This window comes from Ornithorhynchus anatinus, chromosome 3 (assembly GCF_004115215.2).
Source record: "Ornithorhynchus anatinus isolate Pmale09 chromosome 3, mOrnAna1.pri.v4, whole genome shotgun sequence".
Lineage (NCBI taxonomy): Eukaryota > Metazoa > Chordata > Mammalia > Monotremata > Ornithorhynchidae > Ornithorhynchus > Ornithorhynchus anatinus.
The window spans coordinates 31,978,068-31,990,943 of record NC_041730.1 but is presented as its reverse complement, the minus strand read 5'-3'; the positions used below and the strand labels follow the sequence as shown (position 1 = coordinate 31,990,943).

The window sequence follows — 12,876 nt, the reverse complement described above, 5'->3', positions numbered from 1 at the left end:
AAATAAATTTTGCATGTCCTAACTTCTCCCTCTCCTTCCATTTATAATTGTATTCAAATCTTTCTTCCAACTACTGCTATTTCCTGCCTGCCTAATTTCCTGTAGCAACTAATTCCATATGCTTACCACCAACCAGGGAAAGAATTATTTTGTGTTCTCCCTGTCCCAGGCCCTTTTATGATTTTGATTATGAATTCCCTCTCTTGTCTTTCCAGACCAAAGAACCATATCTTCTCAGGAGAGGGAGGGAGGAAACAAATTGCTCGGGAAATGCCATTGATTGACTGTTCAATTTGTTCTAAAGAATATGGTGCTAGTATTAGAATCAATTCTCAGGGAAAGGTTAAAAAAGTTCCTATAAAATTTAAATGTGTGAATATATATTAATATTTGCACCTTGACCCTGACCTTGGCCAAAACAGGCTGTTCACCACTTTGCTGCATTAGACTCCCTTTTAAATCTACTGAATTGGTTTTATTTGTCAGAAGGTTCAGGCTTATGATTCTAGAGTTGGACATTTCCTAAGTGACCTCCGAGATACTTTGTTTCCTAATCCAGCTCACAGCACTCAAGTGGTTGCACTGTATTTTGTGTTTTCTGTACGTTGCGCATGTTCAACTTCAATGGACAGGTAAATCTGGAACGCTTTCAAAAAAGGCAGGCATTCAGTAAAATACCTATAATTCACATCTGCCTTAGAGGCTTATGCCTTTGAAATACTAAGGGCATCAATTGCTTTGATAGAGCTTTAATAAGCACCAACTCAAGGAAGAAGCTTATTTCCTAGAACAGGAGCTTATTCCCTGAATTTTCAAGGTAGTTTTCTGATCAATGTGTAAAGGGGGTACTTTCAACATTAATTTAGTCATTAAATCAAGTTACTTGGTTTTCACTATGAATATATATTTTATAAATCAAGACACTTTCGAAAGTCATATCATGCTCAACTTTTGGGAAAGTAAGTAGTGTCTGAGTTTCAGTTTCTGGGCTAATGTCAAAAGTACTAGAAAATGGGCACCTTTAAAGTGTTAAGATACTGCCATCAGGATAATACATCAATAAATTGCCTGTTCTCTCTTCTTTGCCAGTATTAGCATATCTCCCCTGAACCTGTCCTAGGCTCTACCACTAGTGATCACTTCCCAAACTGAGTAATGGAGGATGTGAAAGTGGAAACTGACCTACCAAAGACCTGAGGCTAATTAACCAAATTGTCACAGAAGTTTCAGGATAACAGATGGTTCTCAGAGGGCACTGACTCTAAAATTTTAACCTTTTTTGGGGGGGACAATCAAGTTTTTAATAAGTGGATTTGACAATGGCTCCTCAAGGTGACTTTTTACAAGTGTCTAAAGTCCCCCCCCCTCCTCCCTTACCCCCAAAAAACCTTCAGAAGTTTTCTTCAAAGATAAATCTTTCCATTTCTTAAAGGGTTTGCCCTAGGGTTGTTTTCAAGTCACAACAGAATCGCAACCTCCATGTTTGGGTTTGCCACAGATGCAAGGCAAAACCTCTCTATAATACCTCATTCTACAGGGGACAAGCCAATTCAAGAAAACAAACTTTGGAGATTTAGAACTTCTTTAAAATAAATATGAGAGGCTACCCACTTATACCCCAAGAGAGATTTTTTTAATCCCCTAAACAAAGAAAGGAAAAAAATTTCTGGAGTAGTTGTCATGATGACCAAAAGTGTTTTTCCCTCTTCAGTAAACTATCTCACCCAGAAGGAATTATTCCCTACTATAGAGTCAGTCAACAAAAATTCTAACTTAGATCTTCATCTTTAAATTTCTCCCATCACAGTAATCCAGTTAATACCTTAATCCAGTTAGCACCTTGGCTAGTGCCAGAACAGGGAAATATGTTCTTTTCTGGAATTGTGATGGCATTCAATTAATCAGATAAGCTATGTCTAAAAAGCAAATATGATTTTTCCCAAAGGTCAATCCTACTGTCATTAGAGAATTACTAGTGTGGCCCTCTGGGTCTCCATCTCTGGGTACTCTGATTGGCTCGGATACAGACCGGAGGTTGGAGGAGTCATACCCCTATTTAACTCAGTCCTACCTCCTTGCAAAGTGGGACTGCAGTGAATATAGTCCAGGGTGGAGAGGTGATTAGTTGTCTACCCCCACTTACCACTGGCTGCTGTTGTGCCCCAGGAGAGAAATGGCCTAAATCAGAGGGATTGGAGCAGGGAATGGTTATCGGCCTTCTTCTCCCACCTGTACCGTCCCTGCCTCCGACACCCAGTCACGCTGTGCAGAGTCAGATGTACACATTCATAGAAACTGAAATATGCCAAGCACATCTGTCTTCATCCCATAGTGAAATGGAGCAGCAGTGGCAGGCAGGATGGCACCGTGCCATTCTACCAGCCAGAATCCCCACTGTAGACCATTAGGAGCCAGTGGAAATCCCAGCAGCAGATGGCTGCACCCAGCTGTTCGTCACCTCTCCTCTCCTGTTCCTGACTGCTTTACTTTACAGTGGGTCCCTGGGGCCACGGCTCACTGCCCAGAATGTTCTCCCATCAGTCGCTTCCTTCAGTATCCTACGCTGGGAATTGCAGGCCACCAGCGACAGCCATGGCAGCAGTGGCTGAAGCTGCCATTCTCCTGCTGCCTTGGCCCTGCCTTGAGGACATCTTTGTTGGTAAGGGTGTCCAGCTTTCGGAGGAAAGGCTGAGTGGAAGTGGAAGGTTGTCACTCTCGGTTTTATGCCTCTGCCAAAAACCTGGGCATTTCTCTCATGTGCACCAAAGTCTTTCTGCTCCTTATCGATTAGGAATCTTATTCCAAACTCAGACTTATTAAACTAGTTTCTGCATATGGTAGTACAAAATGAAAGCATGCCAGGGAAAAACTAGTTGTGTTATTCAGTTTTTGGACCTTGTTTTCTTTAAAGGAAACCTCAGCACAGGTAATATTTTGAGTGTGTAAGCAAGTGTGAGAATGGTCTTAGTATTTGTCCTCTCATTTAGTACAGCTTTTAGCTTACCCTGTACATTACAGATCAGTTAAGATAAATTTCCTGGAATTATAATGTACATGCTGAGATTGTTTATTTTACATTTGAAGTTAAAAGATTTCATGAAAATTGCAGCTCCTAAGATCATGTCTTAAGAAATGAGGGGCAGTGTTTCTGATTAATAGACCAAGTTATTTGAATAAAATATTTTCACAAGAGTCTGAAGATTAACTGAACACAATTTCATTCATTAATCAAATGATGGCACCCACCATGATTTGTTAATTACTAAATGAGAGTTAGAACCACTTGTCTTGTAATAAAATCCGACAATAAAAGAGGCACAAACTCAGTGCCTAAAGTTAATAATTTATTATTATTATTATAATTGCTAAGCACTTTATGTCAAGCACCGTATAAAGTACTAGGGTAGATGTATAAGATAATCAGGTTGGGCACAATCCCTGCCCCATTTGGTTGACAGTCTAAGTAGGAGATGGAATAGGTAATTTAATCCCAAATTTGCAAATGAGTAAACTGGGACAAGAAAATTTAAGTGACTTGCCCAAGATCACATAGCAAAGCAGGAGAGTGGCTGAGCTGGAATTAGATTCCAAGTCCTCTAAATCTTAGGCCTGTGCTCTTTCCACGAGAACATGCTACTTTTCCAGTCACTCTCTGGCAGTGAATTAAGGTTCGTGGGAAGGAAGAAACCCGAATTATTTCAGATCAATTAGCACCTTGCTGCAATGTATGCCCAATATGTGGGGCACTCCTCTAACTGCCCCTGAGTAGTTGAGTATCTTCCTTAATACCAAGGGGAAGCCTTGGGCACTGGGAAAATTGGACCCAGAATCCCTTAAAATATCTATAATGCACGAGAAAATTAGTGGAAAGCACATGGGCCTGGGAATCAGAGGATCTGGGTTCTAATCCAGACTCTGCCACTTTCCTGCTGTGTGACCTTGGGCAAGTTACTTCATTTCTCTGGGCCTCAGTTACCTCATCTGTAAAATGGGGATGAAGACTGTGAGCCCTCTGTGGGACACGGAGGGTGTCTGACCCAATTATCTTGTATCTACCCCAACACTTAGCACAGTGCCTGGCACTTAGTAAGCACTTAACAAATACCATAATTACTATTAATTATTAAAAAGGTTATCCACTAGAAATTATCAACAAGTCATAAAAGGAAGACAAAGTCATTTTCTTTAATTCTGCAAAATCATCCTAGCTCTTGCTTGGCTTCCTGAAAGAGCAGACACTGAAAACAATGGGGAGTCTAACATTGGAAATTAATGGAAGTATTAGGGAGATTTAGCAGAATAAATTTTACTGCAGGAAATGGGGGTCTGGTAGAATTTTTGGATATGCTGTGTAACAGAGGAATCTGGGCCAATTTAAAGGGGCTAGTGGAGATTTGCTTTATTCCAGGTTCTACCCTTGAGACAGGAGGAATAGGAAAATGAAGTGAACTTTTGCGCAATAAACACTAAACAGCTTTTACAAGCTTTTTTTTTTCTTTTTTTCAAATATGCTAAACCCGCAAACCAATGCTGTAAGCTTTTTGAGTTATTCTCAGAAGATGCAAAGGAGAAAAGCTTTCATCACTTCCAGCCCGGGCTCATGACCTCATCGGCCCTTACCTTGTACTGAGACTTGCGGTTTTGGTTCCTGTTGGTGAATCCAATCCTTCCCCTGGCTTTGTAGATTTCTCCCGGTTCATTTGCTGCAGTATTGAGTTCAATTCACTAATGACATTTGCCTTTGGGCCTGAGAGGATTGGGCTTTTGACCTCTGTAACATCACCCCATAGTCTGGAGGTCCTTGGCTGAATAACCTTTGCTGTCCCAGGCTGGACACCGATAGGAGGTGGAGGTGGAGCAGGTGGGGGGATAACAAAACTATCTACATTTTCTTCCATTAGAGCATCTTTGTAAAGTGCAGTGCTTTTGTTGAGTATGGGCTTCATTTTTGGTTTAGGAGGTACTGGGGGTTTGTCAACCATAAATGCTTGCCCATCTGCATAGACTGTACAGGTGTCCAAGTTCTCACCACCTTCCGATGACAAGGTAGAGATGCTGGACACAGTGGAGATAGTGCTGGTTGTCTCTAAATGGTGGTCACTACTACTGCGACTGTCCACCTCCTCAATCCCAGAGTCAGTGACGTTATCAAAACTTTCAGGGGGGGGCAGAAAGGAGGCAGGCAAACAGTTTGAAAAACCCGCTGGTTTCTTACTGTCCAAAGAGTTGGTCGGTTGGCTGGAGTTGAATGAAGGTGACTGGGGAGTGTCGCTTTTTCTCGGCTTACTCGTGTCCGTCGCGGTCGAAACCGGAGCCGAGCGGTCATCGGGGATATCAAAACTGTTAGCAAATTCTAGGGGAGGAGGCAATGGCTCTGTAAAAATAAAGTCTTCGTCTAAGTCAACCGATGCCAAAGGGGGTGGAGGAATGCGAAATGGCAAAATGATGGGCTCGTCTACCGAGGAAACCGCCACGATGGTTTTACCGGCGGGAGCGGCCGGGCCCGGAGCAGCCGACGCCTTTAAAGCACCTTCGGTTTCCTGGATGCTTTCTGGAACCTCGGCCAAAGAGTCTTCTGGCTTGGTTTCCATTTCGGCCTTCTCATCTTCAACAGCGGGCCCTTCGTCAGCCTTCGCCGCTTCTACGGTGTGCACCATGAGCAAGCCAGCTGACTTCTGTTGGGAGGTGTCCACGATGTTGATCAGCATGTTTTTTTTCTCATCCCCTTTCTTGTCCTTCCCCATGTCTGTCTCATACTTGTTCTCTGTCTCTTGCCTCCTCAATGGGCCCCGGGTGCTCTGGCGGGTCACCGGCGGGAACGTAGCTTCAATCCCAGGCCTCATTTTTGTGTCGATATAAAGGGGTTTGTTCAGGTCTGCTTTAGCTGTCTCCCCCTTACCAGGGCCCTGCTGGGTTTCTTTCATGGCTCTATCCCTGGCAGACAGTGCCAGGGCTAATGGTGAATTGGGATCCAACAGCTTTCCAGTGAGGGGGTGGACGTAATTGTCCGTGCTGGCTGCGTGATCGCTCTTGGAGGGAGTCGTGCTGCTTTCAGGACTCTTGGCTTTTGAGCAGATATTGACCGTTCTCGAACTCTCCAGCTCGCCCTGGCCACCGCCACTGCTGCCTTCGTCATTATCAAAGTGGTTCTCGGCATCTCTAGAGGCCGCTGGAGTGGGCGAGGGGGGCTGCTGGGGGCTGTCTTCGTTGGGGAACTCCCCCTCCTCTGTCAGCTTCGAGGGCCTCGTCTTCGGTGTGGGAGGCCCCAGACCCAGGCCCACGTCCTCGTCTCCCAGGTCAGTGGACAGGAAGGCGGGCGAGTTCCGCCTGGCCTCCAGCCTCTTCTCCCTGTCCCTAACAGCCCCGGCGATGGCAGCTGCAAATGGGCTGCTGACATTTAGGTTGTCGTCGGGCCTGAGCTGGCCGGGCTGCTCCGAAGCCTGGGGATCGATTTCCATGCTGCTCCCTTGGCTGCTTTTCCCGCTGCTGCTCGTCGATGGTTCTTTCACAATAATGGTCGGAATAGGAATCGAACAGGTTTTCTCTGGGCTGTCCTCCACGTTGGACTGCTTCACCAGCATTCCCTTCCGTCTCGCAGGTTTGGCAGGAACGTAAACCGCTTTGCTTGCTATCTTTCCCACCTCCGAATATGGGTTTTCTGGCATCTGGCCCCTCTTGTTTCTGAAGTTCGGCTGAGCTGCAGCGTTCCTGTTGTACAGGTCTTCGGAATCGAGAGAGTAACGGTCCAGTTCCCGGCGGTAATACATCCCCTTGTCCCGCATCATCGTGCTGACGTTTTCGGACCGAGCGGACGGTGTAATCTTTGGACCTGAATTTTGAGTAAATGCGGGCTTGATGGTCCCATACACTCGTGAGGTTGGAGACTTAGGAGTATTGTAGGCTATCGGGGAAGGCGGTGGGGGCGAAGGGGGCAAAGATTGGGGTGGGGGAGGAATGTCTTCGGAGGTGTCTGGCATGGATAGACTTCGAGTGAACTTTAGCATAGGAGGGGCCAGGAATTGCCGTTCTTCCTCTGTAATTCCTAGAAATACAGAATGAATGTGGCAGATCTGCAGGTTTTGTGGAAACATGATTGCATTTGTTCTCTCAACTGAAAAGGCTAGTGTTTTGGTTGGCTAATCTTTCACGATAAATGCACAGACACAACATACGCACTACACAAAAGCACATCACAAAGCACAACAGTGCCCCCCCCACCAAAAAAAATCTGACCAATCCATTCCTGAGCAACAATATCCTCTCTTCTTTGAGAGTAAAGTGAGTATTATGTCTGCATTTCAGGTCTAGAGAACGGACACTTCAGAACGCGAATGTAGAGCTGCAGGCCCAAGGAGGCGCTGACGGTTCATCTTTTGGCTTTAATTTGGCATTCTTGAGCCCAGAAGACTCTGTAATAGGCCAGGCCCATTCTGGAGCCACCCCGCTCTAAAACCAAGACTGTAGCTTGGTCTTACTCAGATGGAAAGACTAGAAAATAGCTGGGAGTGGGAGTCAAAGGTGTAGTAGCCTGGACCTACAGCCAAGGAGGCCTTCACCCTAAGAGCAGGGCTTATAGGCTCCTGGGTGAGTTTCAGACACCAGATATCCATTTTTTCTCTTCTCTTTTGATTTGACCAATGTGCCTGGTAGATAAATCTGGAGTCTCTAAGGCTACTTAAAAAACAAAACCAAAAAACCCCAAAAAACAATGCTATAAATGCTGCTGAGCTTCCCTAGAACAGTAATTTCTCAAAAATTACAAATGCCCTTTCCGTTCTTTGAACCATGGAAAAAATATTTTTGCATGTGTCCACGTGGGGTATATTTTTGGCATATCTTTTGAATATTTATAAAACGATTCAAAGACATGAAATTGTACATAGCATACAAAAAGGGTGATGCACAAACACAATACATGTACTAAAGAAACAGAGGACAAGTTGCTATCAAATAATGTTGGGCATGCAAATTTTTCTAAGAGGTAGCAAAATTATTAGCTTTTAATAAAATCAGTTCCTTTAATGAACTGCAATAATATATTCAGATCAAAAAATGCATTATACTCTTGAATAAGAGTACTCAAAAATTAAACACGCTCCTTAAATAAGAGCATTTCTGTACCACTAACGGTAAGAGCATTTCAGTTTTAGAATGATCGCGTACTGTGCATATTGGTTGGCTAACAAGTATGCTTCCACAGAGTGATTTAGGAATCAGTCTTATAAAAAGAGCAAATACTTGCACATTTAAATTACAGATCTTAAACTATATAGATTCACTAACCTGATAGAAAGATTCTGCTGTCTGACAGGAGGAAATCAATTGTTATTAAGCAGATAAAAAGCCAATAATCCAACATGGCTTAGTTGCTACTTTGAAACTGGCTTTGAGTTAATTATTTACAATACTTGAATAGCATAAGCCACCTCTGAAATTAGATTTCATTTAATGTATAATTCATTTAAATTGTCAAATATATTCATCTCAAATTAGGAACAAACAAACCACACATTAACAGGAGTAATGAGTAAAACACTTCTCAAGGATAATGCCTCAAAACAACATAGCAAAGCATTCCTAAAGAACACAGAAGAGTGTCACAGTAGTTGTATGACACTTTAAACAATGTCAAATGCTAGTCCAGACACAATTTAAATCTCTGTAGGAACATTTACTGCATATAGTATCCTCATTAAATAATACGTTCTAAACTCTTGAAAACAGTGAACTGAGGCTTGCACTGGAAAATTTGTTCTAAATATTCTAAAAAAAGGACGATTCCAACATTAAATTCGATCTATTCGGACACCAAAATTAATAGCAATCATATCCACATTAGCAATAAAAATAAGTACAATTAAAGAGAATTCTGAGGTGTTTCATTAGAAGTCGATAATTAGTTGCAGAGGCCCAAACCCTCTCAGGGGGTTACCTCCTCCAAACCAACTTGCCCCGCAAAACAGAAACTCAGTGGCAGAGCAAGAACATGGAGCTCGGAAAATTTCCTCTGCTGCAACTGGTTATTACTAGAGTTCATTCCCTCCCAGTACAAAACTTGGCTGCACAATGTTACTTGGATGACTTTCCTAGGAGCTTCCCGAGTACTCTGTGTTGTGAGTTGGTCTGGGAAGAAAGGTTTAACCGGGAACACAGTCTAAACTGCAACCTTTTGGCCCATGCAGCAGAGAGAGACCTGGGCCAGGGGGAGGATGTCTGCAGATTTGGAAGTATCGCTGACCATTCATATACCAAGTCCCTTCCCCAGTTTGTCCCATTTTAGGAGAAGGACTCTAAATGGTTCCCCAGGAAAATGGGCGGGTGTCTTACCTATTGATTTTTGCCTTCTCATTGTACCTCGAGGGAGGCCCAGAAAAGGGCCTTTGGGACTTCCAGGAACAGTGGGTGGCATCACAGCAATCCCTTGCCGGTCATACATGGACTAAAAACCAAACAGCATATACAGGTCAATATTCAAGGGGCCACAACACTGGAGAAACCCAGAACTCTGTCCCACTTTGTCTCAGCTGCTATGTGTCAAACCAAACGCCCCACCCCCCCCACCCCCCTGAAAAAAAACCCCAAAACAAATCCAAAACAAGCTCTGTGGATCATTCTACTTCACCTATAATGTCAGAGATGGCTGGTAATGTCTTATTGGAGGTATTTCAGAATGCCAGAAAGCCAGGGGACTGTAATAACATTTTTCAGCTTTCCAGTCCAGTGCGGTTAAATGACTGGAAGTTGTGATTTTCAGCAGAGTGTTTGTGGGTAAAGCACTATCTAAAAACCATTCCAGGTTTTACAGCCACAGCTGCAGTTTTGGTGGGAAGGCCTTTGATTTTTCCTTTCCCCAGGCTCTTTTCACGTTAAACCCTTGGGATGGTCGGCTTTTACTGATGCTCTAATCATTTTCTCAGGCTGTGATGTGTGACTGCCAGGCTATCTTTGAGTCCACTTTGACAGAGCTGGCTGCACCACAACCTTCCTGCTGCCATAGTGTTTAGACTCTCCATGAGGTTTACAGATCTCCTATCTCCATCCCACAGTTTGAGAAGAATTCTTCCTTCATCTTTCAGTAGCATTATAGTGAAACAGAGCATTAGCAAAGAGGTAAAATTGGAAAATTTACTTTATGCGTGTTTGCAGGATAGCATTTGGGGGTTGGGGGCTGTTGATCCCAAAGTTGGCTCTCGGCACAATACTTTAAATCTCTCCACATTGCAACAGCAAATGTTTGTGGCAAAAAAAGAATCCAGCTATTTGGAGAAAACCTGGAGCTTTCCTCTCAAACACTCATGGATGACTTTTTCCACCAGTGAAAAAAATATACCTCTGATCAGCTCCCACTCACATTCATATCAGTAGCAGAAGGAAAACATCGACTAGTTGGCCGCTGTTTAATGGTTGCCACTCTTGATTCTACAGTTACATTTTCTGCGGTCCTTGATGGCTTGGGAACTGGGACTATTTCATCTACTTTATCTGCAACACAGAAGCAATCATCAAAGTAAGTACAACCCAGTTGCAGCCCAAAAAACCTCTTGAGGATTGAAAGGTTCAGGAAGAGGTTTAAGTCTTAAAATGCAAAAGAATCTTTCGCATTTTTACAAGGCAATGCTTCAGCATCATAGGTCGTGCAAGCCAACACTTTTTATTGCTGTTGCGGGAACATGCATGCTTTAGTTTTAAGCCTGCATGCATTTCATGTTTACTTAGTGTGACTCGAAAAACAATCCTCTTCTTCAAACCTTCAAAATGTGAAGGGTGAATATCTATATAGAAACGGAAAGAAAACCTTTAGAGATAATGCACCTCCTTCACAATGAAAAGTAAATAGGGCTTCTATACCTGTACTCTGTGGGGAGATACTTTAGCCAATTTAGCAAATACTGCCAGTGGCTTACAGAGTTCTTCCTTTCACTCCATTCCCTTTCAAAAAAAACCACATCTCTATTCTGTTGGTTTACTGGAAAGAGCTGTTCTGCATTTCTGGAAGGCATTAACAAATTTCAGGTTTGTATGTATTTATGTTCCACAGGATAGATAGGTTAAAAAAAATTAAAAATCCAGAAATGCAATTTCATCCACTAACTAAATATAGCAGAAATGGAATACATAGCCTGTCCTAAAATGAAGGAATTTTGTAATTAGGAAATCACAATATGTGTGGTGGCAATTAATTGTGCCAGGCATATTCTAATCCTGAGTAATGCAGGATATAATGCCTTCTGTTCTGGAAGAAAGGATAAAGATTTCAAACTCTGTTGCACGAATATGGAAACAACCAAACAGTTTTTTTCTACCACAGTTCATCATTTCTGATCTTAGGAATGTTAAGTCATCTAAGTTCAGAATAGTACTCTTGATGTTGTAATCTGTAATTTGTGGAAAATAATTTTTTTAAAGAAATCCTTAGTGAATGGGAAAAGACTAACTCAGCACATGAAAAGTTAATCAATTTGGTTCTTTGTGAAGGTGCCTTTCTTCTGAAAAGTGCTGACTCCAATATTATAATCAACAGGGCTCTATATACTTTGGTGTACATGTAGCAGAATTCCATGGGTGCTACACCCAGCAAGGTCAATAGATGACATCTCTCTTCTTAGTAGTTTGCAGGCTAAAATATCCTATCTCCAGGGAGAGTGCCATCAAGTGATCCCTTGGGTGGTTCTGTGTGATAGTGTTTTTGAGGCATCCAAACTGAGGTTTTCTAGGCTGGGCAGAAAGGCACATTGCTATGAGGCTAAAAATGTGAAAAGCTTAATGGGGAACAAAGAGGCGACCAAGAGACCAAAGAACCACTGGCGAAGAAAAGTGGAAATTAATCAGTTCAGCAAGATGCTGCCAAAAGTCATTTGAAATGATCGACTCAGTACTGATTCATGTAAACTCACCATATATTCAGCTGCACACCACAATTATACAGACACAGACACAAAACGTTAGGAATGTCACAGGCTAGCAAAACACACTACATTGTTGTCTTCAAACGATGACTGGCAGGAAACCCGGGGGATGAGGCCTAAGCGATCCAATCCCTGGAGTGAGATGTCCAGCAAGAAACTTGACTAAGCAAAACAATCAAGCTCAAGGATGAAAGGATTTGTCCTTCCCTCCAGGTGGCTTCTAGGACTCACTCATGGTCCTTAGGAACAAACAAAGCCCCACTGAGGGAGGAAGGGAAAGGGAAAGGGCTTGCAGAGGTTCTCTGGTATGACAAAGCACTTGCAATCTATTTTCCCAATGTTGGAATCTCACAGGGTGATCACTGTTGCTACAGTTAGCCAAAGTTAAATAAAGGAGCTACTATCAAGTTACCTTCACATGGGGAACATAGTCTCTCCAAACCCTTAAATCATTTGGAAATTTCAAAAACCAGGTTCGATCCAAATAGCCATTATTTTCCTGTCACTTGAAAACAAGGACCATTAGTTCTAATTTATTTAAGTTCGTCCTTTAACAAATGAAACCCATTGGAAGTTCACTTTATCCTGAGGAAAATAACGTCCTGTCTCCTTTTCTAACTCTCAAAGAACTGTTTTGTTCTACCTCCCTCCATGTTCGTTAGAAGACTACAGTTCTTCTCATCTTCAAAGCCCTTCTGAAATGAAATTGCCTCTTGAAGACCTAGCCTGATTAATTTCTCTTCACCCCAGGCTTTAATTCTCTGACTACTACCTCAGCACTTTGCATCAACCATACATTTACACGCTTGCACCAACTGTGGACTATTGTAGTATATATCCAGTATTACACTGTGCTGTAGTGCACTACAGCAGTTAATCGGTCCATGGAATTTATTGCACACTTACTCTGTGCAGAGCACTGCGTTAAGTGCATGGGAGAATACAGTAGAGTAGATGGACACAAACCTTG

At 42.8% G+C, this 12,876-nt stretch overlaps 1 protein-coding gene across 4 annotated transcripts in view; it reads right to left on the bottom strand.

Annotated features, from left to right (window-relative positions):
• SHANK2 (SH3 and multiple ankyrin repeat domains 2) overlaps window positions 1–12,876 on the bottom strand; it is a 717,042-nt gene that overhangs the window by 16,117 nt on the left and 688,049 nt on the right. For all 4 annotated transcript variants that reach the window (XM_039911444.1, XM_039911445.1, XM_039911446.1 and 1 more), the window contains 4 exons: window positions 10,352–10,482; window positions 9,328–9,439; window positions 8,284–8,304; window positions 4,621–7,042 (listed from right to left, as the gene is read on the bottom strand). In XM_039911444.1, the coding sequence (XP_039767378.1) occupies window positions 4,621–7,042; window positions 8,284–8,304; window positions 9,328–9,439; window positions 10,352–10,482 (2,686 nt within the window). The remainder of the gene's footprint in view (window positions 1–4,620; window positions 7,043–8,283; window positions 8,305–9,327; window positions 9,440–10,351; window positions 10,483–12,876) is intronic.